This window comes from Pseudonaja textilis, chromosome 4 (genome assembly GCF_049901715.1).
Source record: "Pseudonaja textilis isolate UNSWEBS1 chromosome 4, rPseTex1.2, whole genome shotgun sequence".
NCBI classification, from domain to species: domain Eukaryota; kingdom Metazoa; phylum Chordata; class Lepidosauria; order Squamata; family Elapidae; genus Pseudonaja; species Pseudonaja textilis.
Window position 1 is genome coordinate 49,703,493 of NC_141993.1, and position 20,523 is coordinate 49,724,015.

General features: G+C 34.9%; 1 protein-coding gene across 12 annotated transcripts in view; it reads left to right on the top strand.

Moving 5' to 3' along the window:
* The window catches only part of LCOR (ligand dependent nuclear receptor corepressor), a 72,019-nt gene that overhangs the window by 17,403 nt on the left and 34,093 nt on the right, over nucleotides 1–20,523 (top strand). For all 12 annotated transcript variants that reach the window (XM_087932895.1, XM_026701195.2, XM_026701185.2 and 9 more), the window contains 4 exons: nucleotides 4,911–4,976; nucleotides 5,386–5,465; nucleotides 11,921–12,050; nucleotides 16,669–16,956. In XM_087932895.1, coding sequence (XP_087789021.1) covers nucleotides 16,719–16,956 — 238 coding nt within the window. In that variant the 5' untranslated portion in view covers nucleotides 4,911–4,976; nucleotides 5,386–5,465; nucleotides 11,921–12,050; nucleotides 16,669–16,718. The remainder of the gene's footprint in view (nucleotides 1–4,910; nucleotides 4,977–5,385; nucleotides 5,466–11,920; nucleotides 12,051–16,668; nucleotides 16,957–20,523) is intronic.

Here is a 20,523-nt window from a genome sequence, read left to right on the forward strand (position 1 = left end):
TTAGGTAAGTGTATATTATGTATACACCTATATATTCTGTATAAGTTACGAAGAGTCAGACATAACTAAAAAGACAACCTATTCTGTAGTGTTGTAGTACCTACAGAAAAGCCTATTTCAGAGTCCCATTTCCCTTGGGAATCAATATACTTACAAGTGTCTCCAGAAAGGACATATTAGATGGAAAGACTCTTATTGGAGAAAAGGGTACTGTGGTTAATGAGGACCTGAACCATAAAGGCCTAGGTAATCACCATAATTTTGGATCCTTCCTTTTGGTAACTAATTGAATTTCTGCGTAATAAGAATTATTATATGGAAGTGGCTATGACTGCTAATTCTGAACTAGTTGTACTTTGCAGGATGTTGCCCCATAATCTCCAAGGTTTCTGTCCATGATACTTCCAACTCAGTTGTATTGTGTGCTGAGATAATCTAAGAATGCAAACCTTTCTTGATTAACCATAGCAAGTAAAAAAATGGAGTAAAAGACCCCTTAGATTTGCTAGTTAAAGGAAAGATCACCAGTTAATCATAATACTCACAATATCCTTGTGGAAAATAATTAGAACTTGCAATATTATTTTAACTAAAAGTGGCAATATATCTAGATAATCTGTTGTAAAGTTTTTGATATATTTCAACTATACAATTAATCTGTTTTTAAATGAAACCCACTAGAGGTACATAGAGATTGCCAACACTGAGAAATCACAATTGTCATTATGTCCTTGTTCCAATGAGCTCAGCACCACATGCATGATTATATAAGAATTTTTCTAGGGCAGTGGCCTCTAATCTTTTGGGCACCAGGGACTGGTTCCATGCAGACAGTTTTTCTGTGGACTGGAAAGGGCGTGGTTTTATGTGCTGCCTACATCCCACAGATGGGACTTCACTTTTTTACAGTTTCTGGTATGCCGTGGAACAGTGCAGGTCCATAGACCAGCGGTTGAGGAGCCCTGCTCTAGGAAGTATTGTAAAATAATTCTTTATTGTTGCATAATTCAGTATGAATGAGTTCTCTCCTTTGTTGTTCGGCAATATGTGAAGAACTATTAGTCTTATCCTTTTTGCAATTTTATACAGTTGTAGAGGTCCTATGGATAAGCAGTTACTTCACTTTGCTTCTGCTTCCTGTCTTGAGAAATCAGTGAGCGAATTATTTGAAGCAGGCTTGTCCTCCCAGAAATTAAATTTTTTTAATGCATTGTTTGTTTTCTTCCTTCCCAATTGTTTATCCTCCTGTTTTTATCAGGCAGGATATTAAGAAGGGCAATGGATGATATAGTCACTGAAAATAATTGCATTAATCCAAATTTCTTTCCCTGATGGATATCCAGTTTTGAATGTGTTTTAAGCTTTTCTAGCTTCAGTGGTTTGTATTTTCAAACAAAAAAAATAGTTTCTACACAAAAGACGAGGAAACTGAGGCAAACAAGAAGAAACATTAATTAGGGAATGTGTTATACAAAGGCTATGATATATATCCCTGGTTGGTCTGAACAGCTGAATCTTCTCTAATTCTAATCTTCTCTTCATGATACTGGCAAGGTATTTTGGCCACTCACTAACTGATGCTTCCAAGTCTTCCTGAAAGTATAGGATAAGTTCATCTCAGAAAGCAACCCTAACCTTAAATTCATTTACTTTCCTTCAGTTCAGGGAACAGCCAGCCATTATGGTATTGCTATAGAAAAAATATTCATATTAGCTTTGCCTAAACTGGGCCATTTGCACTTCACAGTATGAAATTCCAAAGAGAATGAAAATCTTCGTTGGCTGCTATGTATGACTTTGTACTTGAAAAAGCTAAAAGAAATGAGGAAACAGAATAGATTCTAGGATTCTTTTCTTTGTTCTTTGAAGATCTATAACCGAGCACTTTGGAATCTAGTAGCTTTACTTTTATCCAAGTAATGACTAAAAGATTGAGGGCTGTTGGTTGTTTCACAGCTGCCTGTTAGATCTGCCTTTGGCCATTAGATGAGGTACTATGTAAATACCTTATGAAAAAACAAGGAAACATGCAATATAACTGGAAAAATAAAGGATAGCTGGATAACTGTTGCTTATTATTTATGTGGTATAACATTAAATATGAACTATTTATATGGTATTAGCATAGATAAAATAATGCATATTCAACATATCCTATTTTTACTAAACAAGGCAATAAACGAAGTATTAAGAGAAGTAAAAATAAATATGTAAATATTTACATATTATAATAAGAATTTCACATTTAAGTTACCCCAGTTAAAAAAAAGGTTTGTTGGAAGTGCTCTCAGAAATAATAACCAAAATAATACATGCTAACTTTTTAAAGTATGAAACTAAGTAAATACATTAGTGTCTTAAGAATATGGTTTGTTTTGCCTTAATCTCTTATGCTGGTCTATGATTATCTCTTGCAGTGGAACTTTTTTACTGAAAAAGTCAAGTATTGTTATTGGTGGTTTTTTTTTTTTTAATAGAAGGATTATATAACTGTATTTCCTTGAAAACAGTACCACCAAGTACAGAAAATCCAGATTCATTGTGAAATGTAAATAATATATTGAAATTTTCCTGAGACTTTTAATACTGTTCTGTTCAGAAGTGGAAATGATTGAACATTCATGGGAATAAATAAGAGTCAAACAAAGGCAGCCATATTGTTTCCTCTTGAAATCAATAGGAATATTTTACATGTCAATGCAAATGAGTAAAATATCAGTGGATAAAATCATATTTCTTTTAGTTCCTAAAAGGACGATAGAGAAATCTTAGTAAATATTAGCAATTTCTCATTATTTCAACTCTTTCTAGTTTAATTGTTCCATGCACCCTTGTTTACTTTGATTTTTTCTGTGTTAAACTTAACATAGCAAATTACATTATTTGATTAATTTGTTGCTATTTCTGATGTATTGGGTTGGGCCGTATAACTAAATCTAATAAATTATAGTAGTGCTAGATGTTTAAAATAATTTTTGAATATGTTCATCCTTGCTTGTTTGGCATTTTCTGTGACAAGTATTGCATATAAGCTTTTCTGCTGTTGCTATGCAACTGTTAAATCTAATATTTAATATTAATATACACCAAGCGTCATTACCATTGGTAGAACAGTGAACAAAGCAAGCCAGATTGTATACTTTATATAATCCATTTCATAGACACTGCATAAAAATTCTGCATAATAGGAATTCGTGGCCATTATTTAAAATATTTCTTTTTTAGAGACCATCCTGTATAAGTTAAAATGTGCACGTTTTTAATATTTCAGATTTAGCTGAATTTACCTGCATATTTTAATAGGAAATCTTTAAAGTGTTGTAAGGTTTCTAACATTTTATTTCTTTTTCAGTAGTCCAAATTTTGTCAGCTTTTAGTTTTCAGAAATATTTTTAAATGTACTTATTTCTACTAATATATAATATACAAAGCATCCATGTTTCTGGAATATTTCTGTTGTGAATTAGAAATGTGTCAGTTTCACTTAAAAGATAGAGCTCATTTAAAATTAACTAATAAACTAAGACTAAGACACCATCTGCATCCCAAAATTTGGGTTTGTTATTTGTGTATGTGTTCTTTTCAATTCCTTATTTTTATATTGTTTAATTTGTGTTTTATCTCCCCTGTACTTCTCCAATCTCTTTGTAGTTTTGTCATTACATTTTAGATTAAAATGTGATTATGTTGTCAAGTTTATTCTATAACAGTTCTTTGAATATCTTAGTAAATACTTTAAGATATGATGATGATGATGATGATGCTGTCCAATCACGCTTAATTCTTGAAGGTTTTATGTACTAGCTGCCTCCAATCTTTCAGTTATTTTATAATTTATATTTTATACTCTGGCTGATGTTGGCTTCAAAGGTGTGTGCTAACAATTCCAAGCATAACTGCCTTTTTCAGTGTGTTGATTGCTTGATAATAGCTAAAATAAGTAAGGTGAAATTTTGTGGTTTTGCCTTTAGCAATACACATGGTTTTATGCGCTCTCATACTTTCGGGGTCTACTTAATTATTATGCCTCAAATTTTGCACTATGATTCTTGATAACATTTATTAAATGAGCATTGGACTTGCATACCAGAAGTAATTTTCTCCTCCAGAGTTAGTCCCTCACTCACTATGTAATATGGGTAAATAAATAATTTATTCCCTGAATTATTTTACATTGAAAATGTTGTGAAATCTCTACTATCCAATTCAGTTATTGTACAGCAAAAGTGTTTATCTGAAATATCTTTGCGTATAAATGGTAAATAGATTACCTCAGTAGAATTTGTGCTTGTTACAATGATGTATATTTTCTACATCCCTTATATTCTGAGAAATTGATCAATAGGAATGCTGTTTTTTTAGCTGCAAGCCAAAAGTACACTGTAATTATATTAACAAATATGGCACTAATTTTGAGGGAAGGGGAGATGTAATATTTGAAATAGGAACTCTCAGCATTGTAAAAAAAACATGTAAATATCTCAGTAATAATAAAGCATCTACAGAGTGAACACATTCCATATTTGGCTTCAGATTAACCTCAGTGGCTTTCCTTTTCAAATAATTTATAAAGCTTAAAAGTAGACTTTGGGAGATAAATGCATTTTTGAATTCATAATCTGAAGTGAGTAGTTATTTTTAATGTTTAAATCATTTAATTGAATTATATTTAAATAGAACTTTTTCAATTTTTAAACTGTTTTGCTTCATTTTCACTATGCGGCATTTATATAATTATGTCTCTGTGTGCATGTTTTAACTGATCTGATAGGATTGACCAAGAAATATAGAATACATAATAAAAGCACATTCAGATTTATTCTAATAACAGATAAATATAGAATTGTGAATATTCTGGCACGGATATATATATAATTGGAGGAAATTAAATATTCTTTCTTTAATTTTAGGATTTGAAAGTATTCTAGAAGGGCTGTTTGGAGCTGAATTATTAAAAGATCTGAATTTGTTTAAAGGTATTATATATACAGTATATTTTTATATATATATATATTGCCTTGATCTGCATCTTTAATGACAAACTCAACCTCTGCTCTGTCTCTAGAAAATGTATGTTACCTTGGTGATTTGTGCTTTTTTTCCCTCCCCCAGGCAGTGCTCACAGTTAGTTTCATATTGGCTAAAATTACTAATGAGCATAACTGGCAGTGGTTTTGGTGTTGCTTAGGAAAATTAGCTTTGTGTGTAGGCGAAAATTATACTTTTGTAACATTGTGGAAATTAAAAGCATGGTAACGTTCAAACTAGCCTTGCTCATATAGCATCAAGCGTCTTATAAAACAGGTAGGGAATTAGGAATGAATTTTAACCATTCAAAAGTTGCATCTTTATAGATGTGAAATAACTTTTTCTTCTTATTCACAGACTTTGAAGCAGAAGGTGTCTCTGATTGGTCTTTTGATGAAAATTGTCTTTTCTGCTGTTTGAGAAGAGAAAAAGTGAAGGTAACAATGCAATAAAGATAAACTTCAGCAAAGATTTGGGGTTTCATTTAGCTCTATTTTGGCAAAATATAATCAGAAGGTGGTTCTGCTGCTCCTTATTCACCTTATCCAAGTAGGAGAATATTGAACAAAGTAAGCAATATTGACTGGGTAAAGTGTTTTCTTAAAATGGGTTTTTTATTTGATTGCTTTTTTAAAATTATCTGTAGCGATACAAGACAATTGTATTCTTATTCTGCCTGATAACGCAGATAACACTAAATGTTTTGTGGCTAGTAGCTGTGAAGTGCAGTATGTAAACTACAGATGAAGCATGCAGCTCTCACTGCAATTATTATACAAAGAGTTCTTCCTGTGCTCGCACTCTGTGGAGATTCTTTTTTCCATGGTGGTACCTTTTAACCATATATGTCATGCAGTTATTTCATGGCTTAAAGAGAAGGCTGCATCTATTGATCCTCCCCCCACCCCCCTTTTTCCCCCTGTCCTGTAATATTACAATTCTCTCTTTTAGTATTTCCTTAGATAAGAAAATAGTAGCTATAGCTACTTAAAACCAGACTGCCTAATACATATAAAATTATAATTATTCTCTTTGTTTCTTGATGTATTGACCAGTGTACTACATTTTCATGTTATTCTCATTATCTTTATATATTATACTCTTATAAGTAAGCTATGAGATACTACATTTATTGGAGTGATCGTTGCATTTCTAATGTACATTCATACAATGTAAATGCCTCTACTGTTTTTTTATCATAATTACAGTAGGGAGAAGAAAATAGAGCTATAAAGATCAACAAGAATTTCATGAGAAATGTTGCAAGAAATGTCAGTAAAACTGATTTTAAGTGTAAGAATTAGTTAGGTTTTGACACATACTATTGTTCTGTTGTTTATATTTTTTATGTATTTTAAGTTTGTCGCTTCAGAGTAATTGATCCTGAATATAGGAGATATTTAGCAAATCTGCAGATTTGAGCCAGCATTGTCTTCTTATTTTTGATGTTGCTGAACTACAATTTCTAGTATCCCTTTCCATTGACTAAGATTGCTAGGACATATTTCAATAATATGTCAAGCACTATTAGTAAAGATCTTACTAAAATCACTATGGTTTGTTTATTTGATTGCTAGATGTATATATTACCTTAACGCCAAAATTAGATATGCTTTGTATTTTTAAATTTATGCTAAAGAGCACGATGTAAATGACCCACCTCAATACATAATTCCACAGCCTTTTTTTGTAATTTTTAAAACTTTATTAAAAATATTTACAGCCATAATGTTGCACTGGGATAAGAGATAATAAATAGACTTTTCAAAAATACAATATTTAGGAGGAATAGGGGCCTGTATTAATAGAAAAGTAGCTAATTTTGTTAGAATCTATGTGAAACAGGAAAAAAAAACCTAATAGGAAATATAGTTATATGCAAAAGTTTTGGGCATCCCAGATCAAATGAACGTTTCAGTGAATTCTGAGTAAACAGAAGCTGATATAATCTTTATATGGCTACAAACTGAAACTTCACATCTTTTTGTAAATTTAAATAAACATTTGCTGTAAGCATCTGTTAACAAATTCAGAATAAGAATACAGAAAAACTGGATTAGGGTTAAGATCCTAGACTTGACTATTATTGAAAATGTGTGCAGAGATGTCAGATGAGCAATACATTCAGGAAGATGTAAGAATATTTGTTGAGCTAGATGAGTTCCTTAAGGAAATATGGAGAAAATTATAAGAAGAATAGATTGACAATTAGCTGGCTACAGAAATCCTCCTAAAGGTCTGCCAAAGCAAATTACTGACTGAATGGCTTTCCAAATTTGGTATCAGTCTTATTCACTGCTTCATTAGTTCATCATCTATGTTATTTAGAGCTTGAAAGATAATAATGATAGCCTTGCGTTTTGTTTAAAACAATTGGTGCCTCATTTGGTGCTTTAAGCACAAATATTCACATCTTTCTCTAGACCAGAGCTGTCAAACTTGCATCATCATGGCAGCATCACATGACTGTCTTTCATTATGTCTTTTTACCAGCCTAGCCAATTATGTGGGTCCTTCCTAAGTTTCTTTCCCTGATTGTTAAGCAACTCTTAGCTTTTCTTCCTCTTGTCTGATCATTCCTTGGGCAGAATCTTTTTCTGTCATTCCACATACATCACACACCATGGTAAAATAATACATCACAGAGAGCACCTTTGCCTTTCTGGTTTCAGTTTCAATTTATTATCCCTAACCCAGACTATTACTGATTGCAGGAGGAGGAGTTGTAGCCACATCATTTCTTATAGAGGTCATAGACATAGATTTGTGTGGTCTTTGGTGGTCTCTGAGTTTGGTTGTTACGATGCAGATGTTTCATTACCAAATTAGGTAACATCATCAGTGCTAGACGGGCAAGCCGTCTAGGGGATTGCTCTCGTTTTATATATTAGTGGCTTCCCTTGTCAATGTTGATGGAAGTGGTCTTGGTGATTGCTTGATGAGGCTATTAGGCCACTGTTAGCTTCTTTGTCTAAGTTGGGGAATCCTTGATAGCGGTATTGTTTATTTCTTGATTGTTGATCTGTTAATCTTGGTGTTAATCTCTGCTCATATTGATATTGATGCTGATGAGTAGGTGTTTTGGTCATTTTGTTGCCTTTTTGGCTTTTTGAATGTTGTGTAGATGTTCATCTCTATGTGCCTGTTGATGACATTTAGCTGAATGCCAGGCTTTCAGTAATTCTGTAGCATTTTTGGACTTGGCTTGGTCTAGGATGCTCACAATTTCCCAGCTGAAACAATGGTTAAGTCTGTACATATGCTGTGAAACTAAGAAGTGTTAGCTTTCATATTGAGGAGGAGCTATCTTCAAATGAAGACACCTGAAATCTGCTTGAGAAATAGGAAAGGGACCACTGCAAAACCATACTTCTTATTCCCAAATCTCACAGCAAGTCTAAAGGATAGCAGAGTTGTTGGTATGTAAGTGCATTTAGAGGTCAAAATGAACCAGCAGAACCATATTCCCTCTCTTGGTTTTCCAGACAAAGATCTGTCAAGCTGACAAAGGAATTTCAACCCTGTACCCTACTTTGAAGACAGTTTGAAATGGGTCAGAATGATACGTTTCTTCCAGACTGTCTGCAGTTGAGAGACCACTATAATTACCCATCTTTGAATGATCTAGGCAAGCTTCTTAAGAAGTCCAAAAAAAAATCTTTATTTAGTTGTTCTCCCTCTCTGGTGCACTTTTTTTGTATCTAGCCCCAGTGTTTAATACATTTATAAATCCCTGCCTGTTTCAACATTGTTCATTTTCTTTACATTTGATTCCCAACATTATTCCATTATTAATCTTCCAGGCACTTAATAGTCCATTGTATTTTACATGAACTTTACAGTAGTTCTTGTACCTTTGATAGTTCTTTTGTAAACTTTAGAAATAGAATATAATGAGTGATATATTTGAATTAAGTTGAATCATTATGTTATATTTCATTTGTTTTGTCTTGGTCTTCAGTAAATATTTATATTTTGTAATTTTAACAGATTAGATTAGTTCACTGCTGATTAATAGAAGGAAAGGGTATGTCGGATACTGTCATTTCTTTAAAGGAGCAGATCTGCCATTTGCAATATATCTTAAATCTAACTTAATTCATTTAACCATTTGATTTTTATCCCGCCTTTATTTTATAAATAACTCAGGGGAGCAAACATTCATAATACTACTTCCTCCTCCTATTTTTCCCACAACTCTTTGAAGTAGGTTGGGCTGAAAGAGCACATCTGGCCCAAAGAAACCCAGCTGGCTTTCATGCCTAAAATGAGACTAAAACTCATAGTCTCCTGGTTTCTCAGCCAGCTCCTTAACCACTGCATTAGACTGGCTCTCTTCATTCTTTTTATTCTTCCTTGAAAATCAGGCATTAACTATGGCTAGAGGTTTCTGTCAGCTGCATAAATTGGCTCTTCAAATGTTTTGTCTATCACTAGAGATTATGTAGATAGAAAGCTGTAGTAAATTTAACAAAAAGATTTTCTTAAATACAAATGTAAATTAGAAACAAGAACAGTAATAAACTGAATCTCATTGTGTACTTAGGTTGGATTTCAAAGAATAATTTTGCCACAGTTACCATAGAATCTAGACTAATGAGTAAGTTCAAACCTTGACAGAAAGTATCAGGACATTTACACGCATAACGAACCTGTAATGTGAACGTAGCATTCGCCTCTTGAAGTGTGCCTAGATTATTTTGTTTTTCTCTAGATCATAATTACAAGAACTGCAGCCTGAGAGGATGTCCAGTGCAGTCTGCAATGCCCCTTTGCTCTCCGCCAAACTCCCCTTCCCATTTTTTTGTACTATCTTGTGATGATCAAACAGCTTTTAAAAGTCAAAAGTAATTCAGTTGTTTAGAAATAGGAGGAGGTGCTTCTTTTTAGGACAAGAAGCAATTAGTGGGGAATTACCTGGAAATAAGAAATTTCCTGACAGTAAGGATTGTTAAGCAAGGAACAGCTTGCCTCCTGGAGGTTTTCAAGAAAAACTTGGACAACCATTTGTCTGAGATGGTATTAGGACTCCTGCCTTGGACAGGTAGGTGATGGACTATAGCACTTCCCAGGTCCTGTCCAGCCCTATGATTCTATGATTTATCGGATTGCTTTGATCAATTCTTCATCACAACAAATATTCTTTTCAAGATTTTCATATCCCTAGGTTAAAAAGAGCTGCCTCTATTTTTTCTTGTTTAAGAAAGAAAAACAAGTATATGAGAAAGAATACAATTATACAGTACCTTCACAATTTTAGTTGGCAGAAAATTATTTAAAAATAAAATGAAAACTAATCAGAATAAGTCTTGCAATGTGGCCATTTACATGTGGTGCACCTACTGGAGAGATCTTCAAACAATGGTAGCTGTGCATCTCTACTTAAGTCTGTGTCTTGATATCAGAAATTGGAAGAAGAAGAAAAATAGAAATAATTTACTGAAGCAAAATTGTAAGTTTAAATAATTGGAGGTTTATCAATGAACAAGATGTTGGTAATGATAATAGCATTTTCCGCATCCCCCCTTTTTTCTTATGTGATGATTTTTTAAAAACTCAGAGTAATGATGCAATTTCAGTAAGGCATACTACCACTCTCCTCGGCAGTATCTTAATTGGCATTACATTATTTTATTTATTAGATTTTTATCCCACTTTTATTACTTCATAAATAAGTAAAGGCAGTAAACTTACATTATACTCCTTCCTTCACCTGTTTTTTCCACCACAACAACACTGCAAGGTGGATTGAGCTGAAAGTGTGACTGGCCCAAAGTCATCTAGCTAGCTTCCATATGTACACTCACAGTCTCCTGATTTCTAGGTCAGCATCTTAACCTCTATACCAAACCAGCTCTCTATGTTACCGTGTTTCTCATATAATAAGACCGGGGTTTTTTGGTTTTTTTTGAGCCCCGAAAAAATGGCTAGGTTGTCTTTTCAGGGGTGACTTAATTCCCCCCCTTGCATCTTCAGGCGGGTGGGCAGCGATGGCTTGGATGTTGACCTCGGCGTTGTTGGGGCACTTAGTATCGGGGTCAACGCAGGCAGCACCATATCCGGGTGTGCAACAAAAGTACTTCCTAATGGCAACCCCCCCATTCCCCCCCATTTTGCATGTTTTAATATAGGCCTTAATTTGGGGGAAGGGGCTTAATTTCATTTCATGCCTATAAAACATGCTGGGACTTCCTATTGGGGGAGGCTGTATTGTTGGAGAAATGGTATAATCACAGTGTAGTGTAGTTTAATATTTTTCACTCTTATGACCATCGCAGCATCCCCATGGTCACATGATCCAAATTCAGTCGCTTGGAAACTGATTCTTATTTATGATGGTTGCAGGGTCATGTGATCATCTTTTGTGACCTGAGAAGCAAAGCCAGTGGGGAAGCCAGATTTACTTAACAACCATTGACTTTGCTTCTCAGAAGATCCCAAGTAGTGATCACATGACTTAACTGTGGCAAGAAAGATTGTAAAATGGGGCAAAATTCACTTAACATCTGCCTTGCTTAGCAACAGAAATTTTGATCTCAATTGTGGTCACATGTCTAGGACTACCAGTAGGCTAGGCTAGACTAGGCTAGGGAGTGGGAAACAGAATAGAATAGAATAGAAATAATGATGTTATGATCTAGTCTGCATTTTCCCTTAGTATCACAGGTTGTCCAGCCTAGATTTTAGAGATAGTTTTAGAACATCTTCGTCTAGAATGATTTTAGTAAGTTGATAGAAGTTGTGTAGTAACACAGCAGCCCAAACAGTGAAACTGGTATGTATACTTGCATAATAAATGCTTGACTACGTAAATAGTATTGCGTTTGTTTTATTAAATTTAACAGTGAGAAGCAGTACTTTGTTTTTATTCTTTTGTGAAATGTTTTCACAGGAACATTTCGTCAGTCTGGATGATCCAGCGTTGGAAGTTGGGCATCACGCTCTGCTTAGACAGGAGCAAACAAAGATTTGGTTTGAGAGGCAAGCGGAAGAATTCCTCCATGAAGTCTTTTATCGAAAAGGTTGGACTTAATAAAAAAGAAATATTTAATGTATTGGTTCAATTTATTAATTTTAAATATTAATTTTGCAATAGTAAAATATTTGCCTCCTTTCCTCTGCTTATCAACTGCCAGTGTAACATATCCCAATAGCCTCCCTGGTCCTTAATTTTTTCAGTCTCTTTCTTTCCCTTCCTCCTCTTTCTTTCCTCACCTTCCTATACTAATGACCCAATGTAGCATATTATATTGGCCTGTACATTCCCCAATCTTCCAAGTGCCTTCCTTTTCCTCTGCTCTCTCATCTGCCTCTTAGTGTTAGCATGGTGACATATCCCTGTCCCTAATCTCCCCATTGTCTTCCCTTTTGTCTATCCTCTCAGCTTCTGTGATGTCCTAGTATGGTACATTCCACCAATTCCTTTGGATAAAATTATTTGATCACAGAGATTTAGTCTTTGAATTGAATAAATTGGTAGTTCCTGACCATGTTTCTGTTTGTCTCAACCTTCAGTGCTGCCCTTCATCTTATCCTTCACAATGTCTAAGGGGAACACATAATTTTTTGACTGAACCAAAGTACTCAAGTAGTTTTGCTTTTTCTTTGTTCTTCAAATTACTTCCTTTGTGTTTCACTTACGATAAAGCATAAATAGATAACCCACTGAATATTTGCAACACTTGAATATAGTTACTGCATTTCTGTTCATCTTTCCACATTGGCCAGTTCGTTAATTAAAAGCAGTGGATAAGCAGCCATTTGGGAGCAGGAAGAAAGAAATGGATAAAGTTGCTGTTTTCTGTTTGAATGTTGAATTAGTGTGTGGAGGAGGTATGAAAATGTGCATATATTTTTATAGTCTCTTGAACACGTGTGAGTTGCCAGAATTTCCCAATCTATCCTGGTAGAATGAAGAGAAAATTGAGTATTGTTTATGTCTGTCTTCCACTATCAGTGACCTAAGTTATTTCCATCACTGAAATTCTTCTCTTATTTATAACCCTTATTTATCACGACATACTTTCCTCCCTCATCTGTCAAAAGTGCCTTGTGTTATTTTTGTTGATGGCGTTATGTGAGGTTTTAGCATGTAGATTCACAAATTAATAAATATTGTACAAACTGATTTTGTCTTACTCATTGAAACTCCATAGAATTTCTGGTGCAAATTTTTAACAAACTAGAAATACATTATAAACTGAATATTTGTTTAGATCTATTTGTGGTGTTACATAGAGCCAGTTTGATTTAGTAGTTAAGGCTAGAAAGCAGAAGATTACAGAGTTCTTATTTCTGGAAACCAGCTGGGTAACTTTGGGCCAGTCTCTCTCTCTCTCTCTCTCAGCCCATGGCATCAGGCTCAGGCAAGTCCATCTCAACTAATGGATCAAGAGTCATTTCTGAAAAAAGTGCATGCATTTTTCCTGCATTTCAGGAAAAAATACTAGGGGAAAAATGTATTATTTCATATTTTGCATACTGAAATACTTAACCTGCGTTGTTTTCTGAAAAAGAAGTTAAAGTAATTATTGGTTAATGTCCACTCATATAGCAACCAATCAAAGTTACAACAGCACTGAACAAAGAGGAGTTATGGGTCCTCATATGCTGCAGCATTCCCATAGTCACATGATTGCGATTCGGGTGTTCAATAAATGGCCTGTAAGTACAATGTTAGAGCATCCCACTTTCACGTGATTGCCATTTGCAACCTTTACTGCTGTCTTCCAACAAGCATCGTCAATAGGGAAACTATCAGGAGGTTCCAAATGGCAACGCTGTGACTGTGCGACACTGTGACTGCCTCGTTAGAATTGTCTAACGACAGCAACTGGAACTGCTGCAGCTCCTATCATAAGTTGGCACAGTCACATGAAATTGCACCTTATGACTGTGTTGCACAATTACCATTAGTGAGCAAGAATTATTTGTATTTCCAAGTTCTGCTTATTATAATAGGAGAGGCTGAAATATATATTGTATTTAAGACCCATCTTGTTTACTTGTTTTCTGATAAACCCCTAGTAGTATTTTCAAGCCTTTAGCAGGATACAATAATTTGATTATTGTATCCTGCTAAAGGCTTGTATTGTATTACTGATTTTGGTGCTGGTATTGCTGCTGTGTTTTTAATCGTGTATATATTTTTATGCTTGTTTATTTAACTCTAATTTTATTGTACAGAATTGAAATTCATAAATGTATATAAAAACAGTAAACAAAATGCTGAAAATAATGGGATTGTTAAATGATTGATTTGGCAAAATTGTGACATAAACTTGTCCTATCACGTAGCAGCACTAATGAATGATGCTCTCAATATTAAATTAATAAGAAAGAAAAATAATTTGTAGGATTAGAAGTAATCCTTGACTTACGGCCATAATGGAGCCTACTTGTACTAATAACAATTTTTACTTAGCACATTTCAAGTATTCACAGCAAATATGTATTATGCCAGTTATCCAGCAGGGTTCAATCCATCAAGCATTTCCAGATTCTTTTTTTTTTTTTTTTTGCATTTAAAATTGTATTATTTTATCAGAATATAAAATACAAATAAAGTGAAAATATTCAGAGACTAAGAGTGGAAAAAGAAAGGTGAAGAAGAAAAAAGGTGTTGACTTCCAACTCTTTTTAGCACAGTAGAAGAAAATAACATTCCAGCTTCAACTTTTTACTTTTACACAATAATATATATTAACCATTTCTGTAACAACAAACCTACCTAATCAGCAAAATCAAATCAACGTTTCATTTTTTTCCATCACAAGCACAAAATCCAGAAGCAATTTCCAAATGAAAACAAAATTAGATATGTTCTTTTCTCTACCTTTTTTTTTTTGCTATGGGAGATGATTTATATTTCTGTTTATATTTATTAGTCTTTATAAACCATCGTCAATTATATTGACAAAATTTTCTACACTGTCTGAGGTTCTTTAACCTTAAAGGGGAAAGGCCTTTTTTAACATTAATTTTAAAGCTTTAAATTTTTCTTTAAAAAATACATATTTTTTATTTCTTCCTAACATACTTTCAAATTCAATAATGTTTTATAAACTTTAGGAATTACTGAAGTATTTTGTATATAAAAATCATTTTCAGACACACTTTATGAACACAAAACTACATCAGAGCTTTCTTTCAATTCAATCTATATTTATAAAAGCAAAATACCACTCACTCATCATCACAAAATCTCCAGGACCGTAAAGCCTACAAACTTGAAATTTGGCATGTATGTTCCTCTTGGCTTCTAGGTGCTCACCAAGAAAGGATTTTTCAAAATGACCATCAGAGCATTAGTATTTCGTATATTATTATTTAAATGCTCTGATGCTAAGGAGTTCTACTTTCCTTCCCCACCTGAAAAGAAATCTGTTCCGAATGCAAAACAAAAGCAGAGGAAAGGAGTTTTAGTTTCACAGCACCAAGCAGCTTTAGTGCAGACCAGTTGAGTTAAGCCATGCTCAGGCTCCTTCCTGTCATCTTGCTCACACAGAAAATACTGTTTCACTTTCCAAACAGCTTTCAGTTCTCTCACACACTGACAGGATGCTAGCCGGATGAATACCAATGGATACTGGTAGGCAGAGACAGAATTCCCCACCCCCTTTTATTTTCCTCCCTAAAAATTAAACCTGACCACATAGTTTCATAGCAAAGCATGGGTATCGAGCTAGTTAAATATTTCAGACTTGTAAAAATTCATTTTAAGTCCAATGAACTCATTAAAGTTAAGTCACCTCCTCCAGCTTATTTTCCTAGAATAAAACATTTCTTCTCTGGAATGTCTATCAAGACTCTCTTTCTCAAGGAGTTCTCAATCTTGTTAATATCCATGAAGAAAAAGTCCCAAATTTACTCTCTGGGCGTTACAGATTTGCTTGGGACAGTATTCTGTGTGCCTTTGGCATATAGCCATGTGGCCATATGACCTCAGAAAATGTCTTCATACAATGATGGTTCCCTTGGCCAAGAAACAGTGATGAGCACTGTTCCCTAGAGTTGGACATGACTGGACAGGGAAAACTTTACCTTGTTTCAGTTGTGCTGAGAGGGTAGTATTTAAACCATTACCATAAGATTGGTATTAGATTTCTATTCTAAAGTTGCAGTTAACTCCTTTACATTGTCAGATATTTGTGAAATTGCCTCATGATGTTACAGAAATTTCCAGGTCCTTTTGACTAAACAGTATCATCTATTGGGATTCCAGAAATGTGCCTCTTTTGTTGCAGTTCTGACTTTGTGTTATGAGATTCCTCCTCAGCCTCAGATCCAGGTGCCCTGCACTCTGTTGTCATTTCGTGGAATTTTGAAGACCTGGCTCTTCATCTAGACTTTAAGCTAGGGTAGTTGGAATCCTTTGCAGGGCTGGCCAGATTTGCCATCTCATTCACTGTTTTTATCTGGATTTCATATTATTGTTTGTTTTTACTCTGTGAACCACATACAATCAATGGATATCGGGCAGTGTCCAAATCAAATAAACAATAAAAATATATCACAGTGTTGAGCTGGCATTTTAAAACCAGTGAATCTAAAAATATTTGGATGTATTTAGATTATGAATGTATAATTTAGCTTTTCATTTTTTCTGAGTATTACTATTTCAAATTTTATGTCTTTTAGGTAGTCCCAGGGTCTCAGACCCCAACATTCCCTTAGTGGCCCGTGAGATCATGCAGCGGATGATCCGACAATTTGCTGCTGAATATACCTCAAAAACTAGCTCTACTCAGGACTCCAGTTCGCCCAATAGCACAAAGAACCAAAGCCTGCTGAAAGCATCTCCGGTTGCCTCATCCACTGCAGGTGCAAGAGCTCAAAATCCCGTGCTCAGCAAACTTCTCATGGCTGACCAGGACTCACCCTTGGACCTCACTGTCAGAAAGTCACAGCTGGACCCTAGTGAACAAGGTATGTATGCCATATTTCTGTCTTGTTTTTTGCAGGTAGTTACAATATGTTAGTCATGAATTGTTAAATGAATAGAAGAATAAATTATGATTGTGATATTTGGGAAATGTCTGCCCTACCATATTGGCCCATTGTACCTGAGATCTCAAATTCTGCTCCCCCCTCCCCCCCTCCCCAAATTTACGAAGAGATGGCCATATCGGGAAAGCTGTTTCTCCCTTGTCCTATTGAATGTTGGAAGCATTGAAGGTCTACGTAATGTCAGAGATGAAGCCACATTTCAAAATACCAGAACCTCTGCTGAACTTTAGAAATAATGAATTTTTTCATTCTTTATGCTTTTGCAATCCAGTATTTTTCTTTTCATGTTGATGGTAGCTATTTGTATTTCTGCAGAAGCTGGCCCCAATCAATATTTGTCTGTAGCTTTGCCTATATTCCTTTTGAAAGAAACTTTATTTTTCTTACAAATTGGGCATGTAAACAATTTTTATTTATTTGTTTGCTTCTTTATGAAATTTGTATGCCCAAATTCACAACATCTCTTCACTGTGCAACAGTTTGGAAGAGTACATATCTTAGGGGCCATAGATCCCTGGGGAGATGCTATTCCAAATGGTATGCACTGCAATAGAAAAGGATCACTTCCTGGATCCTACGATGGCATTGTTTAATTGATGGAATCCAATGCATGCCAAATTGAACATGATTGGCAGACACCAACAGGAGACAGATGATCGTCCAGCTAGCCAGACAGTATGCCACTGAGCTTTATAGATAGCTTCATAGATTATAACCAGCACCTTGAATTGTGTTCTGAGGCCTACATGTCACCAGGATAGCTCAGAAAGAAGAGGGGTTACATGGATTTCCTGTGGCATGCCCATATTTCCCCATGCTATCACATTCTGAACTATCTGCAGCTTCCAATTGATCTTCTGTGACAACTTCCCATAGAGTGCATTGAAATAGTCTACACGTCAGGTATCAGAGTTTGAATGACTGTTCCAAGGTCCTCTTGATCCAGAAACTGGTGTAATTGACATACAAAATGAATCTGTGTAAACACTTTCCTGGTCACCTTTATCAACTGCTTTTCCAAGTAGAAACTTTGAGTCTAGAAAGATTTTTAAATTGCTTAACTAGCAAAGTGAAATGCCATTCAGGGCTAAAGATGGGAAGTCTTCTGTTCCACTAATTCAAATACCCACAATTCTTGATCTTGCTAGGACTCAGCCTGAGTCTGTTTCTCCCCATCTATACCTCCAACCTGTAGGCATCTCTTCCACTGGTCTCACACTGATATTAAAGAAGAGTCAGAGATTAAATCCTATGACAGTCTGCATGTCAGAGACTATGGTCCAATATCATTCCTTCAAGATACAGACTTGCCAACATGTATGCTAATAAAACAAGAAAGTGCATAATCACCTCACCCTCTATTTTTACTTTGGGCAAAAGGTGCAAGTTGAAGCAATGTTGTTCTTTCAGAATATCTAGATTGAGAAAACCCTTGCTTGAAGTTACATAAGTAAGAGGTTTCCTACTTACTTACTTACTTACTTACTTACTTATGGTTTCCTACTCCTAGTCTAGTTAAGGAATACTATTTTTAAAATTCCCATAATGGCTGAATAAGACACCAGGAAGAAGCAGAAACAGAAAGGGAGGAGACATGTGAAGAACAAGCATTGTAATCCCATATTGTGAAGACTGATAAAGACAGGTTTTATTTCCTAAGTATTGAGTTAAATTGAGAGCAAGATGCAAGTGAACATGCATTGAACTTGAGAAAGGGCATAATGAAAAGCTTCAGTTTTTAGGCTGCGTTTAGGCTGAGGGAGAGTGACAAAGAAGGAGGCTTTGTGTTTGTTTTACAATTTACAGTATATACCCCCAATTATCAGAAACTCTTGAGTAGCTTGCAGTACAAGTATACTTATAAATTTATAATTAAACTTCTAATTGTATGAATTTACTTTTAATTAATCTGATGTGACAGTTTGGGAATAGCTTGGTCATAAACATTCCCAAATGCTTTCCTGAAGAATTGTGTTTTTATAGCTCTTTGAAAATGTTGCAAGGCGTGGATGGTTGCATATCTATCTGGTGATATAGTGTGCCAAAGCCATTATTAAGAAGAGTTGAACTCCCAGTCCCTGAAGTTGGCCCTCCTGCAATGATCGGACCCTCCGCAAATACTTTCCTCATAAGTGTTTAGTGGTCAGACCTATTCTGCCTGAAGAAGCTGGTCACAAAGATAACGAGGCCCTGAGCTCATAGGGCTTTAAAAGTAATAGCCAGGACTTTGAATTGCACTGGGCTGCCCTTCAAATCTACCTGGAAGATTCAGTTATTACAATATGCAGCAGTCCATGCAATTAAGGGAGCAGTAAACTTTGCCTGTAGAATACCATTAAAATAGGAATTAAGAAGGCAAGCAACAGGCAGCCTTCTTCAGCTGTATTCTAATAGCTGAATCTTCCAGGTAGACTTGAAGGGCAGTTCAACATAGAGCACATTAGAAGAATACAGCTGTGTGGCAAGAAGGACATGAGTGACTATGAGTAGGACTGCCCAGTCCAGGAAAGGTGATAAGAAAGAACGTTGAGAGCAATGTACTGTTGCTCTTCCCTGGTAGCGAAACTCAAGATTTTAACTGACCATCTGGTGATATTAACGAATTATATATTTATATAAATGGACCTCATTATCCATTGTTTCCATTTCTGCAGTTTATGTGAATGGTAAAAAAAAACTTCATTATTCACTAGAAAACATTTCATATGCCTTTAAGTTTGACATGTTCTGTTTTTGAGTATTATTATGTGTTTTTCACATGTACAAAGTTGAGGATGGGCTTTTCTGCATGCACAGAGATTGTTTTCAAGGTTTTGTTATCCACTGTTTTGCTATCCATGGATAGGCTGGAATGGAACCCCTACAAGTAATGAGGTCTTGAAAAGGCATTGCCTACTTAGTAACCCACCCCATTTGCAGATGTCAGAGGCAAAGTATGTATTGCTAAGATGATGTGAGTTTCTTTTAACTACCAATTGTTTTGAATAATTATTAAATCAGAACACATTGACAGTATAAAAGTTTGTGAGTGTTACTTAGCTATGTAAGAAAAGATCTGCAATAAGCTTCATTAGTGTGCTAAAGATAGTGTGGATGTCACTTAGGATAGCAACAATTTTGATCTGAATTGGTTAGAAAATGAAAAGCTTGATTTTTTTTACTCTATTTCATAAAGCAAAACTTGCAAACAGAATCTTAGATGTGGACATTTATAACTACAGTAATAGAGATGTGCGTTTTGAGTGGATGTAAAGATTCATTTCTCAGACAATTATTATTTCCCTCTTATTGCTTCTTTAGAGTTGTTTGTAATAGGGCTTTTTTTACAAAGTTACGTATTTCCTAAAGATTATTATTCTTAAGTTAGCATTCTCAGGAGATTTTCCATGGAGTTAGTTTAGAGAAGAGTATTTGACTTACTTGGGAAAATCCTAGAAAAAAGAATCAAGCAGTAGATTTGCAAGCATTTAGAAAGGAGCAATGTGA